Source organism: Athene cunicularia (assembly GCF_003259725.1).
Source record: "Athene cunicularia isolate RWA chromosome 5 unlocalized genomic scaffold, athCun1 chr5_part2, whole genome shotgun sequence".
Classification (NCBI taxonomy): Eukaryota; Metazoa; Chordata; class Aves; order Strigiformes; family Strigidae; genus Athene; species Athene cunicularia.
The window spans coordinates 3,280,403-3,301,752 of NW_020799102.1; the positions used below are offsets into that span (position 1 = coordinate 3,280,403).

General features: G+C 40.4%; 1 protein-coding gene across 1 annotated transcript in view; it reads left to right on the forward strand.

The window, feature by feature from the left end:
* The first annotated feature begins 3,225 nt into the window (after window positions 1-3,225).
* INSC (INSC, spindle orientation adaptor protein) overlaps window positions 3,226-21,350 on the forward strand; it is a 124,592-nt gene continuing 106,467 nt past the window's right edge. Inside the window, 1 exon segment of the mRNA XM_026850398.1 lies at window positions 3,226-3,503. Within this exon segment, the coding sequence (XP_026706199.1) occupies window positions 3,497-3,503 (7 nt within the window). The 5' untranslated portion in view covers window positions 3,226-3,496.

Consider the following 21,350-nt stretch of genomic DNA (forward strand, 5'->3'; position numbering starts at 1 on the left):
AGGGCCAAGTACCATTCTCTATGCCATGTCTAGCTCTGAAAAGTGACAACAGTATTTAATAGACCAAATTACTTGCCTGATGCATTTCAGGAATCAAAAACTTGATCTCAAAGATACCTATTTTTAGACCTTCATCCCTGGTTAGATCAAGTGACAATGATCTGGTTTCTGTGCTCCTGATTGCTCTCTCACATGGAGCTGCACATGATACCAGAATGCCAACTCACCAAAACTGCAATAAATCAGTTACTGAGAAAATTGTTTGGTCAGACCTATCAGACACCATGAAAAAGCTACTTCCAGAGGAAAGATACTGTTTTTATATGCTCACATCCTCACACTGTGTACCCTGGCAGAGCCCTAATATAGTCAGTGGGGCTTCATTAATATGTCTCTGGCCAGGATAGACCCTCATAGTTTTAAGTAAGTGATATCTACATGAAGAAAGAATAAAATCTGTGACCTTGTATTGGAGAGCACTGATATTAAAACCAGAGATGCTGGCACCCATCAGATTTAATTTAGCGACTTCTCCCTGCAAGCTCAAATGCACTTCACTGACTTTAAGAATTGTTAGGGAAACCCAAAATGCCCAGATGGTGATGGGTCCCTGATACCCAGAAACTGCTTGCTCTGCTGCTTTTAGGGTTCTTGGTTAGAAAGGAGTTAAAACCAGTGCTGCAAGGGAGCTGAAATATTCAGAACAAGAGATTTCCAGAGGGGGCTTTTCTGGCCAGGCAAGGTTGGGCTTAGCACTTTCAGCTGCTCTTCTGGTCTCTTAAATGTCAAAAGTGTAGCAAATGTACTGGTCGCAGGGGCTCTCAAGGCATGGCTCACACCAAAAGCATTTGGTATTTGCCCAGTTGAAGCATCCACAAATTTTGGAAGTCAAAGCTGGCTTGCCCTGGGCTTGGAGCAGAGTTGACCAGTTTGGGTGCATGTGCACCAGCACCCATGTCCTTGATTTGACTACATGCGTTAGCTGGGACACAGATATGCTGCCCTTCGCAGTGCAGTGCAGTCAGGGTTAGTAAAAATGTCTTGCTTTGTTTTCGCTGCTGTAATTTCAGCAGAGCAAACACGAAAAGGAACAAAAATCAGGGCTCCATCTCCCCTTAGGGGTTTGCCACAACATGACCCTTGCCTGAGGCAGGACTTGCTATGCTGCCAGGGTTCAAATCCCTATTTCTTTTCAGAGCCATGCATCAGACCCACATCCTCTGTCACCAGCTCTGTGTCTCCCCTCCTGGGGATGGAAACTTCCTTCTCCAGCTTTTGTTGCAGGGCCGCCAAGGTCCTGGTGCCGCAGGGAGGTCATGTGTGGCCCAGGCTGGGTCTGGGGAGGCAAAAGCAGGAGTCCTAAACAAACCTTGGCAAAAATTGATCACCTCTTAATTGCTTTGGGGAATTGAAGGATTGCTGAGGGCAGCCAGACAACTTGTTCAGCGCTCTGCAGCCAGCTGTGCGTGCCTGGCAGGGGAGTTAGAGACACCGAGACAGTACATTTGTGTTTGTCTTATTATTCACTTTACAAAGTGGATCATCTCACATTAATTATTCTTCTCGTGTACGTCAAAAGTGATGCATGATTCATAAGTAAGGCTATTACATGTGTTGCCTTTGATAGTGCGTAAGTCAGGCAGTGACACGGCACAGACTGCGTTCACATAGTCCTTACTGCAGGGAGAGCTGTGCCAGGGTCGTGCCTGCTGCACACCAAGCTGGTGACCAGGTATCAAAAAATTAAATTCAGAAAGTGTCTTGGAAGCATTTCTTGAAAACAGAGCATTTTGCAAGTGCTGTATTTCCAGTCAGTGAGGGCCACATTAGGAATAGCTTTTTTTCTTTTAAGCTAATTTCTGTCCTTAAGAGGAAGCTCCTTCCTTCCTCTCTTCATTTAATTCCTTTGCTGCTTTGACCTTCACCTGTGCAACTCGCTCACTGAAATCCTCTCGGGAGGATCAGTGTCAGCTCTAATAAGCAGGCTGTCACTTTACACCAAACAGAAAGTAAATGTTTCATTTGTTAAAGGGGCCAATAGAATACATTGCCTTTTTGTACCATCCTTGGTTTTCTTCTAGGGGAAAGTGTTTTATGTGACTGAAAGGGCACGAAGTGGATTTGAAGCTGCAGATTTAAGTCTCTTGAATGAAGACTGTTATGTAAGACTTTTCTTTATTTATCAGTTGTACTGAAATATGATCTGTGGTACAGCACAGGGTCTGGTCGCAATTAATTTTTTTTGTGTGTGTTTCCAGTAAGAAGATAAGGGATACATTGTGTAAGGAACACTAGGAATTTCTTTTCTTCAGCAAGCTGCACAGGAAGGCATGGGGAAAGTAAGGTTATTGCACTGAGCTCTTGGCTGCTGATGCAGGGTGCAACACTGCTTCTTGTTGGGACTTCTGCCATTGACTTGATTACAAGCAGGACAGATTTTCTCTGTCATAGCTTCTTGTTGTGTTTATTTATGGCTCCCCTTCCACTCCTGTCTTGTGCTGACAAGCACAGCCTGTGCTTCTCTACCAGCTTGCACATGTGGGTTAAATTTACACTAATAAGCTTGGAAAGTGTTTGAGATGGGGTGTTGAGGGGGGTAGTTACTTTCTGTGCCTTTCACACAGAAACTGGTGTTTGGGGTTTGAATCCAACGCCTTATGGGGCGCTGGTTTTAAATGATGTTTGACAAACATGAAATGGGTGCACATCACTGGCCAGCCACCACAGTGGAGAGCGCTTTGAGTCAGGAAAAGAAGGTGGCAGCTTCAGCACGTGAGACGAAGGTCATGGCTTTTTTTCCTCTGAACCTGCAGGTTATGTAAGTATGGTTGCTTCTGTGGATTTGACGCTGTGGGGTTTTTTTTGTAAATTGAAACCAAGCCTTTATGAGGAGCTAGATGACAATGGTGCACCATCCTCCTCTGGCTCTGCAGTGAAGCTGTGTGAAACCAGCCTCTCTTGTCATGTAAAGCAAGGCCCCTTGGTGATGCTTTTGAGGGTACTGGCTGCTCAGCTCTTAGGTCAGCTCCCTGAGAGTCTTGCTCAGTACTGTTTGGAGGTATCTCCACAGCATGCAACAATACTCCACGGTCTCTCCCCTCCACATGGGCAGTCTCCTTTGAGTGCCTCGAACTTCTCCTGAGTCATTGCTGAACTGTAGGAGCCTTTGCCAACAGAGGCTAAGGGACAGCAAGCTGCTTAGTGCGTGTTACAGGCAGCTTCCCTAGCTTTACCCAGGAGACCAGCTTTTCCCCTCGCTGGCTGTAGAAAGGGGGAGGTTAGGTTGTCTCTTGCTTCTCTGGGCATTCAGATTGTCCTTGTCTTGTGGTCTGTGTAGTCTGGAGACTTTGGGCAAAAATCCCTCTTTGTTAGCACCCTAATTTATGCTCTAAAGTAAGTGTTTGCAGTAACTGAAATAGGTATCTATGAGAATGATTTCAGGATGTTTAAATCTAGCCAAGTGTCCAATATACTATCAGTCTGACTGAGCTTGTGTATGACAGGTATGTATCTGCCTTCTATGCAAGTATCTCTCAGTGCATCAGGAAAGGTCTTGAAAACTTCAGATTCAGAATCCTGCGCTAGGCCCTGCTCCGCAGTGAGTATTCCTAACAGCGAGGAAATGCTTCTGGTGTTGTTGGTTCAGGGTTCTAGTTTTTGTGTTGTACTTTCCTTGGATGTACATGATAGATGTGTTTCTAAGGCTGTGAGCTGCATAGCTTGGTGAATCTGGTGTTTAGTTGTTTTGGTGCACTGAAAAAAGAAAAAAAATCCCTACAAAAAGGTGTTAGCTAATCATTAGGATAAAACTCCACCACCAAAACTTCTGGCCATGGCAAAACTGCACCCTAAGCAAAGTACTCTGTGGCCATGAAGCTGCACAGCTTTGAATAATTGACTCTTCAACAATGGCTCAAGTTTGTGTCTCTTCAAGTGAATGGAACTGGAGCCCACAGAATAATTCTCTGTTTAAGCCCAGGTGGAAAGCACAGCTGAGGTAATGAGGCAAAAATGCTTATAAAAAAAGAAAAATGTATAGCTTCATTTCCAAGATATCTATGAATTAATTTAAATTGTGTAATTAAAGGTGTGACTGTACAAGCATATACAGAAACACTAACAGATAATCAGCCTGTAAAATATGTAAGCAATATGTATCCTTCAGCATCTATTACTTGCAAATAAACCTAGAGAAACAAGGTTCTTTTACATTTAGATCCCACCATGGGAAAGAAGTAATTGGTAGACTTGGTGCAATTCTTTGGTCTTATATTTGGCAAATAGACAACACACCACTCAAAAGATAATTCAAACTTTATCTTAGATAAAATTTGGTCCGTGTCACTCCTTGTGGATGTGAACACAGCTACTAGTTAGGAAAATGTTCCCCGTGTTCATACAAGGCACCTGTCCGAAGCTTTGCAGGCAGTGTATCCAGTATGCTTCAAGCACTGAAGCTGGACAACTGAACACTTGTTAATGTTTAAACAAATCATGATTTATGAACTCAAACTTCTCTATAAACGTTATATATTTACAGCCTTCTTTGACAGGCTCTGTTCTAGAGCAAGAAGCTGTAGCATGACATAGCACATTTTACATACAGCTAGTCTACTGCAGACCCTATGTATAGGGATTTTACTACCTGTTGGGTCCATATATGAATTAGTAAAAATTATAGGTCGTCTTAGCAATTTGTGATCTAGATCTGGGTTTAGGGCCTGGAAAAAATACCCTGGAGGAGGAGATCAGCATCCTCAAATTATCTCATTTAAAATATTTGCAACTTTCTTGGATGGAACACAACTTTACTATCATAATTCAAACTGGGCTTTCTACAATCAGTTGTGAGAGCGCCTACCTGGCCAGAGAATTGCCTTTCTGTTCCGTGTGTTAAGGATTAACTGGTTTAGTAACTTTAGGACTGTGTTTCCCTCCCCTAGCTGCGTTCCTCAGAAAAGCGATGTTGGTAGGGACCCATCGCGTTGCAGTCAATAAGTATGATGGTCTGAGTGCCCTGCTGCAGAGGCACTAGCTGTGCAGAGAAGTAGGACTGCTGGGGAATTACCACAAGAGAACAAATGGACAAACCCAAACCCTAACTGGCTGTACAGTCAATATCAGGTGATTTGGTGAAGAAATGTAAATCATGGCTCTTTAAATCCAATGTATCATTTTGAAGATAATAATGTACCTGAAATGGGAATAAATCTTAAATGTGCTTCCTGGTGAATTGGTCCCCTAAGCTTTCATTGCTATTTTGTTGTCCTCTACCACTGGAAAGACAATTATCTGGCTTCGAAATGTAGAGTTTGGAGAAAAAGTTTTGCACCTCCTGAATATGTTTCACTTTGGAAGTTAAACTGTCGATGTATGGTTGTGATTATGTACTGCATGTACAAACCTACATTTGCACATAATTACCATGTGAGTGGAAAATGTGCTCCCAAGAGTGTGTTGGGATTAATACAGCCAATACCTGTGAGAACTTGTTTCAGCCAAACAGCAGATGCTGTAAATTCCTTAGTAAGTACTTTGGAGTTCGTATTCTTCTCCTGAGTGTATAAACCTGTCCTCTTCCCCACTTCCTTTCTCTAAGATCCCCCTCACCCATCTTCTTTCCCTTTCTGTTTCTAAAACGTTCCCCAAGTCCCCGCTGTCTGGCAATCCAAAAAAAGGGAGTAACTTCCCATCGAGACCTTCAGTATAGCTGCGTACCATGAAGATTATCTCATGTTGGATGTATTCAGCTCTATAGCAGAAGTTAGTATTTGTACAGTTATTTTCATAATATCCTGCAGGACCCAATATATGTTGCAGAAAGGTCGACAATGAAATAGGCCTGGGTACTATGAACAGGTCCAAAATGATGTAACAGTAAATTGTAGTGCAGGTAAGTGTCTTGTTGGTGTTGAAGGGCAGCAATGTGACAAAAATAGAGTCTTTGTTTTGGCCTGAGCGTCATAGTGATTGCTTTGTACGGATGTGAAAGCAGAGAGAGGATATGCTGTAAATTGCCAGGACTACTATGAAGCCCTTTGCCAATCTGTTAGTGTTGCTTGTTCATAATAAAGTACAAAAATGGCAAAATGGTTTGGTTGTAGTCATGAACGTGCCACTGCTACATCTTGTTTTTAAGCAAAATCAGGACAAATATGCAAAATAGGGAAGATAGAGATGATGCTTATCTCTCAGTTTGATTGCTTAAATTTCTAATGCTTCTGGATTCTCCAAACTCCCTTTGCGATGATGGGTGGAAATCGAACCACTGCCTTAGTTTTGATGCTGATCTGAGCATTATAACAATCCAGATGGAGATGAATGAAGATTAAGAAGAAACATACTGGGTGACCCATTAGAGACTCTCATTACAGCACAATTCCTTCTCCAAACTAAAGCTGAAGGTGGAATGCTGCTCTCTGGGTGCTAAGGGCTGTGTACTTTTTTTACTGTATTATTAGGCAAAAGAGTTTATTTTCTTTATAAAATAGTTTAATTCAGTTGTCTTTAGGAAACTATTTTAAAACCAACCATAAAGAAAGCCAAAAGCCCTGTTCTAGAGGTGTAAGTAGAAATTCAGACCCCTGTAATTCCTTTCTAAAAATGATCCTACTCATAAACTCCATAAGGCAAACACTACTTTCTTCTGTCTTTAATTGTAGCTTTTAATGGGAATGGCAGGTACCCACGCTGTAGTGGTCAAGAGCAGTGCCAGAGCTCATGGACCAGTGCTCTGTCATTCCATCTCATCAAGAACCCCCATATGCAGAAAAATGACCTTGTGACAGGATGCGGTCCAGATAATATTGTTTTATTTAAGAATATTCTTTTTCTTCTCTAACTTTTTGAGGGTTTCCATGGACAAACATGCCATCTAAACAAGGTGCTTATAAAACATGCATTTTCCTAGAGTGAAGTTATTTCACAAACACCTCATGGCGGGTTTTGGAGCCATTTCCATGGAGAGGCTGACAATTGTGCCTAAAGGACAGACAGGAGAATAGTTTGGGATTAATCAGGTTCCCTGTACCTTGTTCTCCTTCATGGTTTCTGCCTTTATGATCCTGCTGGCAGCTCTTGCACATAATGGTATATTGTATGAGGTAATTTCAGCTTTTCTCTCAAATCTTACATTTTTTTTGGACACAGCTGGGAAGATGGAATTATTTGTGTCAATCTTGTTACTTGTTTCCATTTTCAGCAGAATTTTATTTGCCATTGTCCAAACCTGAACACAAGAAGCTATGTCACAAAATAATAGTAAATAATACTTAAAACAAAAACGTTGTTCAGCACTGTGAATCTCTGTACCATTTGCCAAAGGCAGTATACAGTTTAATAGGCTTTGAAAATAGAAACACTAAATTAATCAGATCTATGTCTATGGAAAATAAATGAGGCAATTCTTATCACATGAATAAATTGTTCCTTTAGAATATTGTTTTGCACCATTATTGCTTCAAGTACCATTTATGTAATCTGCTAATGAAAGGCCTCTGTAACAGCTAACACACCAGGTAGGGAAAAGGCTCAAAATTTTGAATTCCTTTCGAAAGCAAATACAGTGTGTCAGAAAGGAGAGGAGAAGGGGGGAAAAGATAAGAGTTAGAACTCTTTTTTTTTTGAATAACAGTAGTGAAATAGCCAGGGGAGAAAAGGTATTATAAACGGATAATATGTAAAGAGTTTTTCACACTGCCTCAAGTTTTCTTTGTTAAAAATGTTTTCAAGTAGTCTAGAGCTTTTTTCAATTTAAAATACTTTCTGTTCCTCGCCCAGCCCAGCCTAGGCACCTCCAAAATAAATTGAAGGAATGGGGTCAGGGGTAATTGGTTTGAAGAAAGTGAGATGGGGATGCAAAAGAGGGAATAATGCTGCTCAAAGGAGGGAACTGACCCATCACGATGCTGTAAAAGCATTCTTTTAGCTTTCAATTGTATTAACTCAGTTGCTTTATTAGTTATCCATACAAATAAAAGTGACTATAACTCTGGATTTTTGAGAAATAATGAAGTGTGACTGTATGTGCCAAATCAATCTGTTCATTACTTGTTACAGATTTGATTCCATAAACAAAGTGCCCATCAGTGGAGATGAGATCATATCTTAAATGCCGGACAAACTCTGTAATGGCTCCAGGTCTCTCTAAGCAAGGCTGGCCTCCCTTTGACCTGGCTGCTACTTTTGGAAAGAAAATTTTGAGTTGGTGCCTGTTCCTCTCTCTTTTTTTTTTTTCCTTTCTTTTTTTTATTTTTAAATTTTCCTTCTGTCCAGAAGAAAGCACAAAGAGCACACACCAGAGTTTCATGGAGGGGAGACCTGTATTTGTCTCAATCTCTGATTCATTGAGGCTGAGCTGCTTCATGATTTCCAGTAAAAACAGAAAAGTACATTTGTGATAAAGGCTTTTTATTTTTATTTTGATTGCTGTGGGGTTTAATTGCCCCAAACTGGGGCCAGCCTTCACTCTGTCTTGCAGTTAAGTAACTCTAGCATTTATGATGGCTTGCAATTATCGAGCAAACTATCATTTTTCCATTTCAAAATTTACCCTTTCTTCGTGCTCACTGCATTATCTAAGATACCACAATGATGTGCATCTTGAGAAAGAGGAAATGGCTGTGGCACATGACATACTGTGGTGTGGTGAGTGTAGGGAAATGTATTTTGGGCGTTTCTGTGATAACGGTTCTTATGAAAATTTGGCTCCATAAGTGTCTGAAGAGATAATTTGGTTCATTGCACATACTGTAATGCCTTTTCTAGGAAGGCTTCAGCTATTCATTTTTAAGTGATTTATACATATGTGTAGGAGGCAAATTGTAGCAAAAATAATTTAATGAATTCTCAAACTCTCGTTTAGTCACAGGCACACAGAAGAACAGGATCCAGGAGTCAAAAAGCATCAATTTATTTTTTCTAAGTAGGCAGTGGTCTCACACACTGAAGTTAAAACAGGTGTGCAAGGAGATCACTTCCTACAGGGACTGCTAAAACAGGAGGCTGGCAGTGCCAGACCTGTGAAAACTGCTGTGCTGGTATTTGTTTGCTCTGGTTTGCTCTTTGGCTTCCTGGAATTTGTAGAGTTTGAACTCGGGTATGTGGTACCTACAAATGAAGCAAGAATCAATTCCTATCTTCCCTTTTTGTTAGAGGCTTGCTATTTATTTTTTCAGGCAATACGCAATCTGCATATGACACACTGCAAGTGGGAAGCTGGGGATTTTGTCATTGTCTGCTCTCTGATATGGTGGGTTCCTGATGGCTTTAGTGCTGGGGAAACTGGGGGATATTTACAGATGGATTTGGATGTGTAAGATCTCTGCAAAAATAGATGCAATTTTACCATAGCCTTACGCAAGAGACATATAAATTCTTCTGCCTTTTGCAATAGAATTAACTAGGGATGTTGAAAAGATATGTCAGTCTCTTTTTGCCAGAAGCTTTGGGGGAGAACTACAGTACAGCCTTTTGAGTTTAACAACTTTCTACTCTTGTAGAGCTAATTTGTCAAGATAATTTCTTAAATAAGAGACAAACTTTTCATGGGGATGTTGATTAATAGGTTATTATACAGAAGTAGTGCAAGATCACTGTTGGTTTATTTTTCTAGTGTTAACAGATGTACCGATATCCATGTTCAAACCCTTTGATAGCTTGATGTGCTGGGATGGCCAAAGACTTCAGCTTTTCTTTTTGTTTTTTCATGACAGAGCCTTTCACGGCTTCGGGACAGCTAGTAAACACTTGCTTCATTCCACGTAAAGGGTGGAATCAGCTGTGTTTATTGTTGAACAATATAGTGTTGATTTGGGGAAGAAGAGACTAAACGCAGCAGGGAAATAAAATCCTGTCTGTGAGGACAGGATTGTCTGTTTGGCAGCCCATCTAATACAGGAAGTCTTGTCTCCTCAAAGTCTTTTGGAGTTCAGGACATGCCTGTCTTGGGTTCAGTCTGCTTTCCTATGTCTGTAATGTTTTCATGATCTGTCCGTGTTTGTCCCGGTCTGTTCTGTGGCTTTGCTCATCTTGTGCCTTGCCTCACGGAGGGGCGGCTGCAACCCCTTCCTGCAGCAGCACCACAGCCAAAGACCTCTCCCAAAGACCACACACGGAGTTTTATGTAGCTTCTGCTGTAATAAACGCAAATAAGCGGCCACCCATGTAGGACTTCAAAGAGCTTTTTGTTTTGTCCGTGTGGCAGTTTTAATAGTGTGTTAGTACCCTGTGTGCCTGTCTAATATTAATGGGAGAAAAGCAGGACACAAAACTTATATTTCATAATGGCTTTAGTGGTCCCTTGAAAGGTGGGAGAGATTAAAGTGAATTGCTCTGCAAATTAATTTATGCAGTTAATGATATATATGTTTACATGAGAAGTGGTTAGACTTGAAGTGGTTTCTTAACATCTTTATGAAAATTCAGTGGATGGCCAGTTAATAGATAAATTATTGATAAAATGATGAAAAGGTTGCACAGTAGAAATCTGTTAACCATGAGTAAGAAGATTCAGTTCTGTAGGTAGGTCTTTAATCTCTTGGATACTTAAGAGCTCTCTCGGAGCCATCTGAAAAGGTTTTATGCTTGGCAAACATAGCACAAAAGTGTCTGGTCTATCAGTTTTACAGTGAGAGGAGCATGATCCCAGGGAGGCCAGAAACCTCCAAGGTGTTACTGCTGAAATCAATTATTGCCTTTCTGTACAAGTACACAGCATGCATGGAGCAAAAAAAGCCCCCTCTGCCTTCTACTCTCTGTTTATGAAGTCTGCTAAACGAGGGGGAAAATTGCCTTTATCTAGCCAAAGAAGTAGCTTTGCCCATTCTTGTACCCCTTTGAAACAAAAAGAAGCTAGACGTGGCTCTGATTCAGTGCTAGTTGGGGGCAGTTCCTCCTCAGACTGTGAGCACTGCTTTGTAGCTCAAATGCTGTGCAAATGGATTAAACCCACTGCACAAATATATTAAAATATAAGCAGTGAGAGGACTTTTGAGCTGACTATGGCTTGTCTGCATTAAAATATTCTGAAATAACGAAAGCAAAGGAAATAAGTGGAATTGTTTCAACTCTGAGCAGTTGGCCAAGCTTCAATGGAAGTCAGCTCTGACAGGAATCTGTCACAATTCAGTGCTGATCAATACTGATATACTGCAGTCCTTGTTTATGGCATGAAAAAAATAAACAGGATATTGCTAAAAGAAAGCTTATGGTACTGCTACAGAAACTGTTTAGGCCTCACTGTATGTAGCTGTCATTTATTATGGTGCTATTGCAGAAAAGTCAAGACTTTAAATTGCCACTAGAAACTGTAGGCAAATGTGTAGTTAGATTTTTTTCATTTTTAATGTTGCAGTATCAGAAAAATATTCTTTGGTCCAACAAATATTTTGGTGATGAAAAGAAGTGTTTGTGCTGACAAGGAATCAGTAGGTTCACAATAGTGGACCACTGCATTTATTCTGGAGAGCTCTTATCAATCCTTTGGGAGGTGAGTGTGGGATGAAGTTCTCTTTGAGCATTGCAATGCCAGTTGCTCCAGTGAAAACGCTTCTCTGGTGTGAAGGATCTGTGCTTTCTAGTGGTATATACGAAATAAGACATTTCTTGTTGGGTAGTTAAGAGATTAATATATGGCACTCTGGGATTTCATGGCCAAATACACGTAGTGATGCTGTTCTGTGCACCTGCAGTAGGTGTGAAGCTCTCGGGAAGTTTTGGAGTACTGTATCCCTGCAGTAAGTATGCTCCACTTCCAAAGGGCCGGAGCTGCTGTAGCTCTGCCATACACACGTACACTGGGATTTCCAGCACTACTGCTGCGTGGCACGGGGCCAACAATATTGGGATGTTTCATGTGTCAATAGGCTTATTGTGTGTTGGGAGATCCCAGATTAATGGAAGGATTTCCCCAAAGTTCTGTGCACAATGAATCCCTTCTTTATGCATGGGGAACTTAGTCCTGCGTGTGTTTTGGATTTTTGTTACAAGGTAAAGATGAGTTGGTGTGGTGGGCTGGCACTAGAACTTGGCAGGTTTTGGTGGTGTCTCTCAGTGAGCGAGTGTCACAAACTCATGTTTGCAAACAAGGCTTATACTAACCTGATTATTATTTTTTTTTTTTAAATTTAAAAGAATGGAGACAGTCTTATGTACTTCCATATGTTGTTTTTTTTTTCCTAGTAGCTTTCAACTGGTAGTGTGTGTTATCAGTTTTGATGTTCAAAATACCTGTTTGTACAAATAATTTCTGTATAGGATAATATTTTAGAGGATCAGAGGCTGAATGATGAAAAGGCAGATGCTTGTCAGCCAACATGCTGTCATCGCCACAATGTGCCAACACCTCGTTCATGAATTAAAACATTGTCCTCCTTGACAGATGCATAGCCCTTGCATTGCCCCTTGTCACCCAAAAGGACAGTCTGTGCAGAGACTCGTTGGGGTATTGGTAAAGAACGAGACAAGGTTGCACATAACCAAAAGCAGCCTCAATTTGCTAGCCCTTGTTTTACTTTATTTCTAAATAGTAAGTTAATATTTATCTGAGTTTGAGTTGTGATATCATTGCCCCATGTTCAACTTCTTATTCACAAGATCCTCTATGCTCATGTGCTATTTTTCTTCTGTGTAAATCTATATTGTCATTTGCAAGACCATCATTTACCTACAACTGTGTATTTTGGTACTATTCATTGCAACACACCTAAAGACTTGGTTGCTATGCATTGTGTTTCTAGTATGAAAGCTGTGCAAGTCTGTACAGCATATTGCTCTGTCTCATATTTTATCATCTGAAATAGATTGCCAACTGCAATCTGTGTATATTTAATTTGTCTAAAAAAATGTGTTGGCCAAATTTTCACATCTTAGAGTTATTCAATTTACCCTAATGGTCTTTAACTGAGAGTTATGTTCACACAATGGAAGATAAAATAGACTGAAAATTTTTCTCAGGGCTATTAAATTTTTGAACTTGAGTTCTCATCCACTCCAGAAAATAGTTTTCTGTGTGTCCTGTATACCTGTCAAATCTGGCAACCAGGAGCTAGATTTGTTGAGACTACTGGAAGGTGAAGGAATAGTATAAAGCAAGAAATGCTGAGGGGAATGTGACTATTACTAATCTAGCGTGACTGGAGTGCTGGATGACCATCTTGTGTCTAAGTGACATCATGTCAAAAGCATAACTGTGCTGAGGCAACCCAGGAGAAGCAGACTTCTGCATCTGCTCAGCAACAGCACCTTGCTAGATAACACACTGTAGTTATTCCCTCCTTAGAGCTTGAGGGGAAACCAAAGCTTTCAGACACTGTATTTCTGTTCTTGACTCTTTTATATACTGCCCCACCCCCCTCCAACCCCAAACCAAAGCAACCCCCCAAGCCCTAATGTATTTAAGGACATAGTTAATAACTAAGCATTCCTAAAGAGTCTAATGCATACACTTGGCATGAAGGTGGACCACATAAAACAACCGAGAAACCTGTACTGAAAACCATTTCACTGTGCTAGATATGAAGGGGCAATCCAAGGAAGTTTCATTCTGGTGTAGTTTATCGACTAAATAGGCAGGACAAAGGCAAGTGAACGGGAAGAATAGCCCTCTACTATGTCAATTATTTTTTGGTAGAACATAACATAAGCCTTTAGTCCAACAAAGCAGCAACTTTTTTTTTATTTGACAAAGAACATGCTCAAATCTTAATGAAATAAACTGAGCTTAAGTATATGCACTGTATCTTCCTGGCTAGACGTGCATTTTGCTGAATCAGGGTGTGACTCATTGGGCCGTATGAGAACCAGGGACAGAATTGGACTGGTGTTCTAACCAGAAAACCACATCTGTCCAGAAAAGTGTGTCGCTTCCAAATGAACTACTAGGGGCAGCTGCTTCCAAACAGCCCTTAAGGCAGGTGTGCTGTGCAGCCATTCCCTACGAGGTGTTAAAAAAATGGTTTGAGTCTAAGCAATTGCATAAGGGGCATGTTCTTCTCAGTATTATTCTTACTAAAAGTTTCTGTACCAGGTTTCTCTTTAATTTCTTCAAGAGCTATGTCAAAGTAGAAATCACTTTTACTTTATGCATTGTACTGGAGAAACAGCAGCTGTGCCGAGACAAGTCTCGGGTGACCCATGTTCCAAATGCAGGCTGTTTGGAGAGGTTAAAGGCAAGCGCCAAAGGACAATGCAACTAATTTCAGTGAAGATTCACAAGCAGCTTAGATGAGAAGTGCTGAGGTTGCTGGCCCTAATGTAGCAAAGCACTTAAGCAGGTGTCAGGTTTTAAACATGTGAGGTTTTTCATTTTGGTTCCTATGAACATCCCTAAGTGCTGGACTGGGATCCTGGCAGGACTGATACCCTGGATATCCTTATATGTTAAGCAGTGTAAGTTAAAGGAAGAATTTCTTTGGATTTGGAGCTTTTCCTTAAATATAACATAGGTATGCTATTTCCCTTTTGATTGCTCTTTTTGTGTGTGAAAGTTTACTGTATTTTATAATATTTAATATTCTACATTCTCTTGCTATTAGATATGCAAACATGGTTAAAGAGCTTGAAATAACAACAACAAAACCCACAAAACTTAAACCAACAGAAACCACTCCTCCTTCAGAGCTTTGAGGCTGGCCATAAATTGCAATTTTTTTTCAGATAAATCATTGCAGAGAAGGATTTATTCATATTCTGGCCTACAAAAAAGAGGTGAGTTTGAGAGCTGTATTTGCACTTAGCATGAAGCCAAAGATAAAGCACATTTAGCAACAGCTGAGCTTATGCTTTTCCTTTGAAACAAAATGTGTTCAGGTTAAGAACTCACAGCTAACAGCAAACCATTATGAATAAGGTATTAGTTATACTAGAAAATGAAGGCTGCTGAGCCTGTTTTTTCTCATGTTTTGTGATTGCATTTCATGCACATCTGCCTCTTCGGTGATGATACCTTCTTCTTTTGTAAAGTTTCTTCATGCTGTTTTTATATATTATTGAAGAAGGGATTGAGAGGCTCGATGGCAAATACCGTATGCAATGAATCTTTCAAAAGGTATTACTTGTTAGCATAAACTAGTTGAATTCAATGCTAATAGCCATCAAATGACCCTTCAGCACAGAACAACATCTGTTCCTTCCGTTCGATGAGAAGCAGGCTGAAGCAAGGCTGGGAGAGCTGTCACAATCCAGGCAGCAGAGCTGGGCTGTGCTTGCCCAGTTTGTGCTGTCAGAGCTTGTGGGTTTCCTGTTCTTCTGAAACAGATTTTTACACATTAGTTCAGGGTCTCTTTTGGCCTGGAGGGAGGAGAATGCAACAGTTTTTCAGTGCAGAGGGAAGCTATTCAGGCAGAGGGGTCTTGTTCCAGCTTTAGGTACTCTGTCTTCCCAGCTAATGGGGAGATAGCTGGACTTCAGCAGTTTTCAGTACTGGAAACTGGGCCAAGGAAGAAACCAGAGAGGATATGATTTCAGAAATAATTTTACTTAATTTAAAAAAAAAAAAATCTTTTTAACAATTAAATGCTGATCTTTTGGAAATGAGCACCATTACTCCAACCAGATGGATGTGACCTTGTAATTCCAAAAGCATACCAAATAAATTGGCCCCCAAAATACGATACCGGTTGCCTCAGTCACATCATGGACTTGCCTATTATTTTGAGGTTGCGTAGATTTTCAAAAGGGCTGAATTGGCCCCCTTCATTTCTCTTCTGAAGGTTCCATTTTGGTAAGGAAACGTGATGTCAGCTTACATTCCTTGTTCCAGTGGAAGTAAAAGGAATTGAGTCGACTTTCAGCATTACGCCAACTGCTGGCCAATGCTTGAGTTTAATAATATCTGATATTCCAGTGGTATCCAAACTGGTAGGCAGGGTTCACAAGAACCGTAAAATAGGTAGAGCCATGCACTATTCATCCCCTTCCTGGTAAGCCTTTTAATTCAAATATGGTAAATGTCTCTTGGAGAAATTTTTTTGACCTTAGCACTGCTAGTTTGTCTTTGTTCAGGTTACTGAAGAGGGAGCATGGGGAAGATGTGGCAGTCTCTTGGGCAATATGTAGGTTTTTGTTTTTTGTTGTTTTCTTTTAGGAGCAGTATGTCTGTGCTCCATGCAGTATAGAGGTGCAATGTGCCCATGCAGGGCTAAAGCATTTGCTACTCTCCTGCTCCCCACTCTGCAAGCCTGCAGTGAGCAAAGATGCACTCAACAGTCCTATAGATAGCTTGAAAAAGTGGCTTGTAGGATAAATGTCTGCTTGTTTATCAGGATGAATTAGAAGACAGAAAAGTAAATGCCATGTCTAAGTACTGAGTTGTGAAAAACAAATTGAACTTTACATCTATATTACATTAATCCGCTGGCTTCTTTGTTCTTGATTTATAGTTTTGAAAACTAATTTTAAATGTTAATGTGAGTATTTTTGTCACATAATCTGAAGGAACAGTTTATGCTTCTAAAGGGAAGGATTTATTCTTATTCACTGTTTGGGTCATCGGATTACTTTTAGATTTCATGGTCTTAAACATGCTTGTAACTGTTAAAGATGAGGTGAACATCAGAACCAAAATCTCAGTCATTGACTGGACTTGAATGTTGCCTTTGTTCACAGTGATAAGGATGTCCATTTTTATTTTCTTTAAGTCAGACTATTTAAGTTATAGTAGTAATTAATATGGTGTTTTACTAATAATGAAATGTCAATTGATTTATCAGTTGGATGTTTTGTGTGATCAGAGTCCTTTGTAACACACAGCTCACAGTAAATAGTTCCTAAAAATTGTGGGTAGAGTTGCAAAACTTTCAGAAAAGCAGCTGAATGTTTTTCTGCTTTGTGACATCTCTTCAAATTATTCTCATTCAAAAATTATTTTTCACGTACTGTAGTTAATAGTGACAACACAAATGTCTTTTTTTTTTTTTTTTTTTTTTTTTTTTTTAAACTAGTTTGGTGCTGATAAATTCTCAATATTTATAAAATTTAAACTATATATCCTGAAGAGGACTTTCTGAATTATACAGTTTCAGCCTGTGCCCTGATTCTACTGAAAAGCAGCTTTTCATTTCCACTTACTGGCCCTATGCTGCAAGATAAGACCAGTGTACAGGGAAAAGGAAGCATTGCATTTACAACTGAGCTTTCTGTGTAGGGAAGTGGTACCCAGACATGCTGTTTTCCCCAGGGATGGTGTGTTGCATTACATATCCTGAATTCTAGTTCACTGCCTACTTCAGGACAGAGTATAAAAATTTCAGAGAAAGTACAGTAGCTAGAAATGGACATGAATGAACCTGGGCCGTAGCATAGTATTGTTAGATGCTAGCTGTCTATGGCAGGGAGAGTGAGCCGTATTTTCAGCTGGTGTAACCTGGCACTGCTCCATGATTGCCATCTCTTGTTGGCATCCATGCTGTCTTCCAGTAAAACACAAACTGTTGATTCACTGTAGGTTATGTTCTTAATGAATCTATACTACAACATTATATTTTGCTTCAGAGGAGTAATTTTCCAATTCATACATCAGATGTGTGTTTTGCACAATCCTTGAGTCTGTACACTTGACCCAGAAAGTGAGTGTTCATCAAACTTTAAAAATATTTCTGATTCTTTGTTTTCTTTGTTTAAAAATCTGATCCCCTGCATCTGATTTGATTCCTTGAGAGATCTTGTTCTTCCAGATCTGCTTCATGACATCTACTTTCTTTTGGAGAAAAATAAAAGAAAAAGGAAAACTTGTTTGCAGGAATTGAATGGGCTATTGATCATTAACTATCTTCAGAAGGCATCTGGAGTCCTACTGATAGATTAAACATGTAGAAAACGTATATGCAAGAACTTTGCTGTTACCTGAAAGAAACATAGAAAATATTATAGGGAGCAACATTTGAAGGCTGAGTTATACGCTTTCCCAGGTTTTGCAGTTGGTAAAGGAAACCTGTTCGAAGAGTCAAGCACAGGAAGAATTAAAACTAGGTCAACCTGTTCTCAAAGATCAGGATCTGAGTAATTTGCAAATGTCAACTTTCTTTGTATAAAGGAAATATACCAGCAAGCATACACTGCATACAGGATTTAAACTTGTCTTTTCAGCCCAAATGCAAGGGAATTTGAAGGCATTGATTGAACCAACAGTGGACTGACCTTTTGGTATTTAATTTTTTCTGACCCTTGTTTGTTACAGGCCAGGTGAGATGTTTCAGGATGGGTGTCTGGTGGGTTTTTTGAAGGCAGTATTTATTATGTGTCAAAAAAAATCATTCTTGTATCGTGTGATGGAGCAAGCAGTTGCAAAGGTTGACGGCCATCTCTGCCACAGCAGTGGCAGACTGAAACCTGTTCTCTTGAGTTTCTTGGACTTGTGTCGTTATCTGTACCAGTTTAATGCATTGACGTGTTAACTGTGAGGGTAACCAAAGCCTGCTCCTGGGAGACTGTAGCCACTAATACCAGGGGAAGCTGAGGACTGGGGTTATATTTTCTTTAAAAGCCATGGTATTTAGTGCCAGTCTTTGTCTCAGAGCCTAAAGAGTTTACATATATTGGATTCTGGAGCTGCTGTCTCAAAACTTAGTACTGTAATGACAAATTTACTCCTTGCCTGTTGGAACAGGCTTTAGTTTTGGTTGTTTCTGTTTAGAACAGAAAGAAAATGAAGATAGAACATCCAAACTGTGCTGGAGACTTTGGTTTCCTTTGCTGCATGGTGGATTACATCAAGGTGTCTATGTGCTAGAGGCTGCACTTGCATAAGGGTTTGAAGGTTTCTGCTGACACTGTGATGCTTGTGTCATATTCAAGATGACACAGGTGAGCAAAGTCACTTATCTCTAGAGCACTGTGCTCCCCAGGGAAACATTATTTCATAGTGATTTGTGTGTATTTGATCTATTATGTCTTAAGAAACACACCTTTTGACTTTTCTAGGTCTGATTCCTATCCCTTGCGGTTTCTCCTTCTGCCTCTCCCACACTACAAGTATTCTGCCAAATCCAGAATAACATGAAAGTAAGAAAATATACTGTGTCTATAGTGAGGAAGTGGTTTCCTTAGAAATGGTAACCATATGAAAACTATAAATGCTGATACTGAAACTATAGTTGAATATACGGATGTGGGCCCTGGAAAAAAGGGAAATGGGATCTGTTTGCTAGTTAAAGGAAGCTTGCTGCTGCCTAGGCTTTTTGCCAAAGTGCAGCTGCAGTAAGATTACTTTAGGTGTGTGCTGTGTGGCAGCTTTTCCTCTCTTGCTTCTAATATAAGGTGCTTGTAGGAACATGGCTATGAACAAAAGAGTCTGGTTTGATTTCACACTTTCATGGACTCATAACTGAAAAGGTGAGTATATGCTTTGACAGCTGTGTGTAGGACAGGGCTCCCAGCACTGCCTTCAGCTGTGGCTTGGTACAGCTCATCTCCCTGACATGGCTGCTGTGGTGTCTGGGTAACCACCAGCAGAACACTGCTCCTGCCGGTCCCGTTGCAGTGCTGGTGAGGGGATTTGACAGCTGGAAGAGGTCAGTGGAGCAATTGCTGTCAGCAGAGTGGAGACAAAACCCAGGAGACTGAAGTGTGTTACATGCAGAGGTCCATCCTCCCTGCTTTCTCAAAGTGCCTATGCTAACCAGCAAAGAGACACTGCTCACCCTGAGTTACAGTAGCAATTTAATATAAACATGATATTGATTTTCATCCTGAGAATGTACATCATCCATGAACATGAGGTAGGTAAAAAGTTGGATCTGGATTTCTCTAGGAATATTAGATTATGACCATGCTGCACAGCACTGTCAGACACCAATGTATAGTCAGCGAGGTGCAGAGCTTTACATGTGTGTCTTAAGTAGAAAGAGACTTGCCACTTAAATTGTGTTCCTTCTACCTTATATGGCATAAACTTTGGTACTTTGATAATCACTTAATTTTCTTCTCCTGGGACCTGCACTTTGATGTGAGTTACAAAATCAATAGGTTTCCTTTAAAGGAAAAAGAATGAATATTCAGCAGTCATAAAAATGCTCTGGAGATTGCCATCTAATAGGAATGAAATAAAAAGCAGAATCTGAATAGAATTCCAGAAAATGGGATATTCATCTATTTGTAGGAATTTGAGTCTTCGTATGCCAGATTTTGTAATTTCGTTCTCAAAACTCCTCAACTTTAAGCTCTTCTGGAGAAATCATTAAATGAAGGAAAAGTAAGAGGAATTTAAAGAGAACTGAATTATGTTGATTGACAAAAGAAAAATGTAGCCAGCATGGACTGTCTGGTTGAAGGATGCACAAGTAAAATATAGCACAGTACTGTGCCTGAAATGTGCTCTCAACATTGCTGAAGTGTTGCCCCATGGCAGGGACTTAGTGTCTCCAGTGCAGACTGATGTGATAAACTGAAAGCATAAGATGCAATGAGACTTCTTCATGGTGCTTATTTTTCAGACCAGGTCATCGTCCTTTTCAATGCACATGCTTCCCTAGAGCAGATTTTTCTTTTGCATCTATTTTCTCACATCCTTTGTGTGTTTGAGTGCTCTTGCTTTTCTCCTCCTGTTTCTAGCTCCTAAGTCTGTGACTTAGGAGAAGCCTTCACAGGACTTGTGAGAAAGAAGGTGACCTCTGGCTGCTGAGAGAGAAAAAAAAAATAAATATTGCTGGACTTCCACTTCTACAGAGATGTATTAAACAGCTGCTGACATTGTGGGAGACCTGGAAAGCCTCAGGGAATCATTCTGCCTTGTGCTCAGTTCTATTAAAAATACTCTGTGTATACTTTTTAAAATTTAAACATATATGAATTGTGAAATTAGAGAGAGACACCATTATAGGGCGGCATCCTCAATGTCTCATGTGGAAGCATTGCCTGTTCTTTTATTTAGCGAAGTATTACCATAGCTAGAAAACAGTGCCAAGGGTTTTGAGGAAAAAAAGCCTCAAAATAGAACTAAGCAAAGCTTGATGTTTTATGTGAGTAGGGCTGGGCTAACTAATCATCGTGCCATTTTCTAGCTGATGTGTGTGCCTGACCTGTAATGTCTGTTAATTGTAGCATGAGTGAAAATGCAGCGCACCTGCATGAGGTGGAGCGAAACGGCTCTATTTTGGTATAATTTTACTGTGGTCTGCCTCTCAGCCAGGGATGTTTGGGTGCTTTGTAAATAATACCTGTAAATCAAGGTTTGTTCGGAGCAGTTAATGTCCTTGTTTTGGAGAAACACGCACAATAGGGACAGGGCTCTTGCTTGGGCCAGCAGGGGCTGGCAGTAAATGGTCACAAGGACACAGGAGCCACGAGTCCCTGGGCCTCAGCACTCCTGTCTACCATCTGAAAGGAGATGATGTCAAGTCACTCATCCCAGCCCA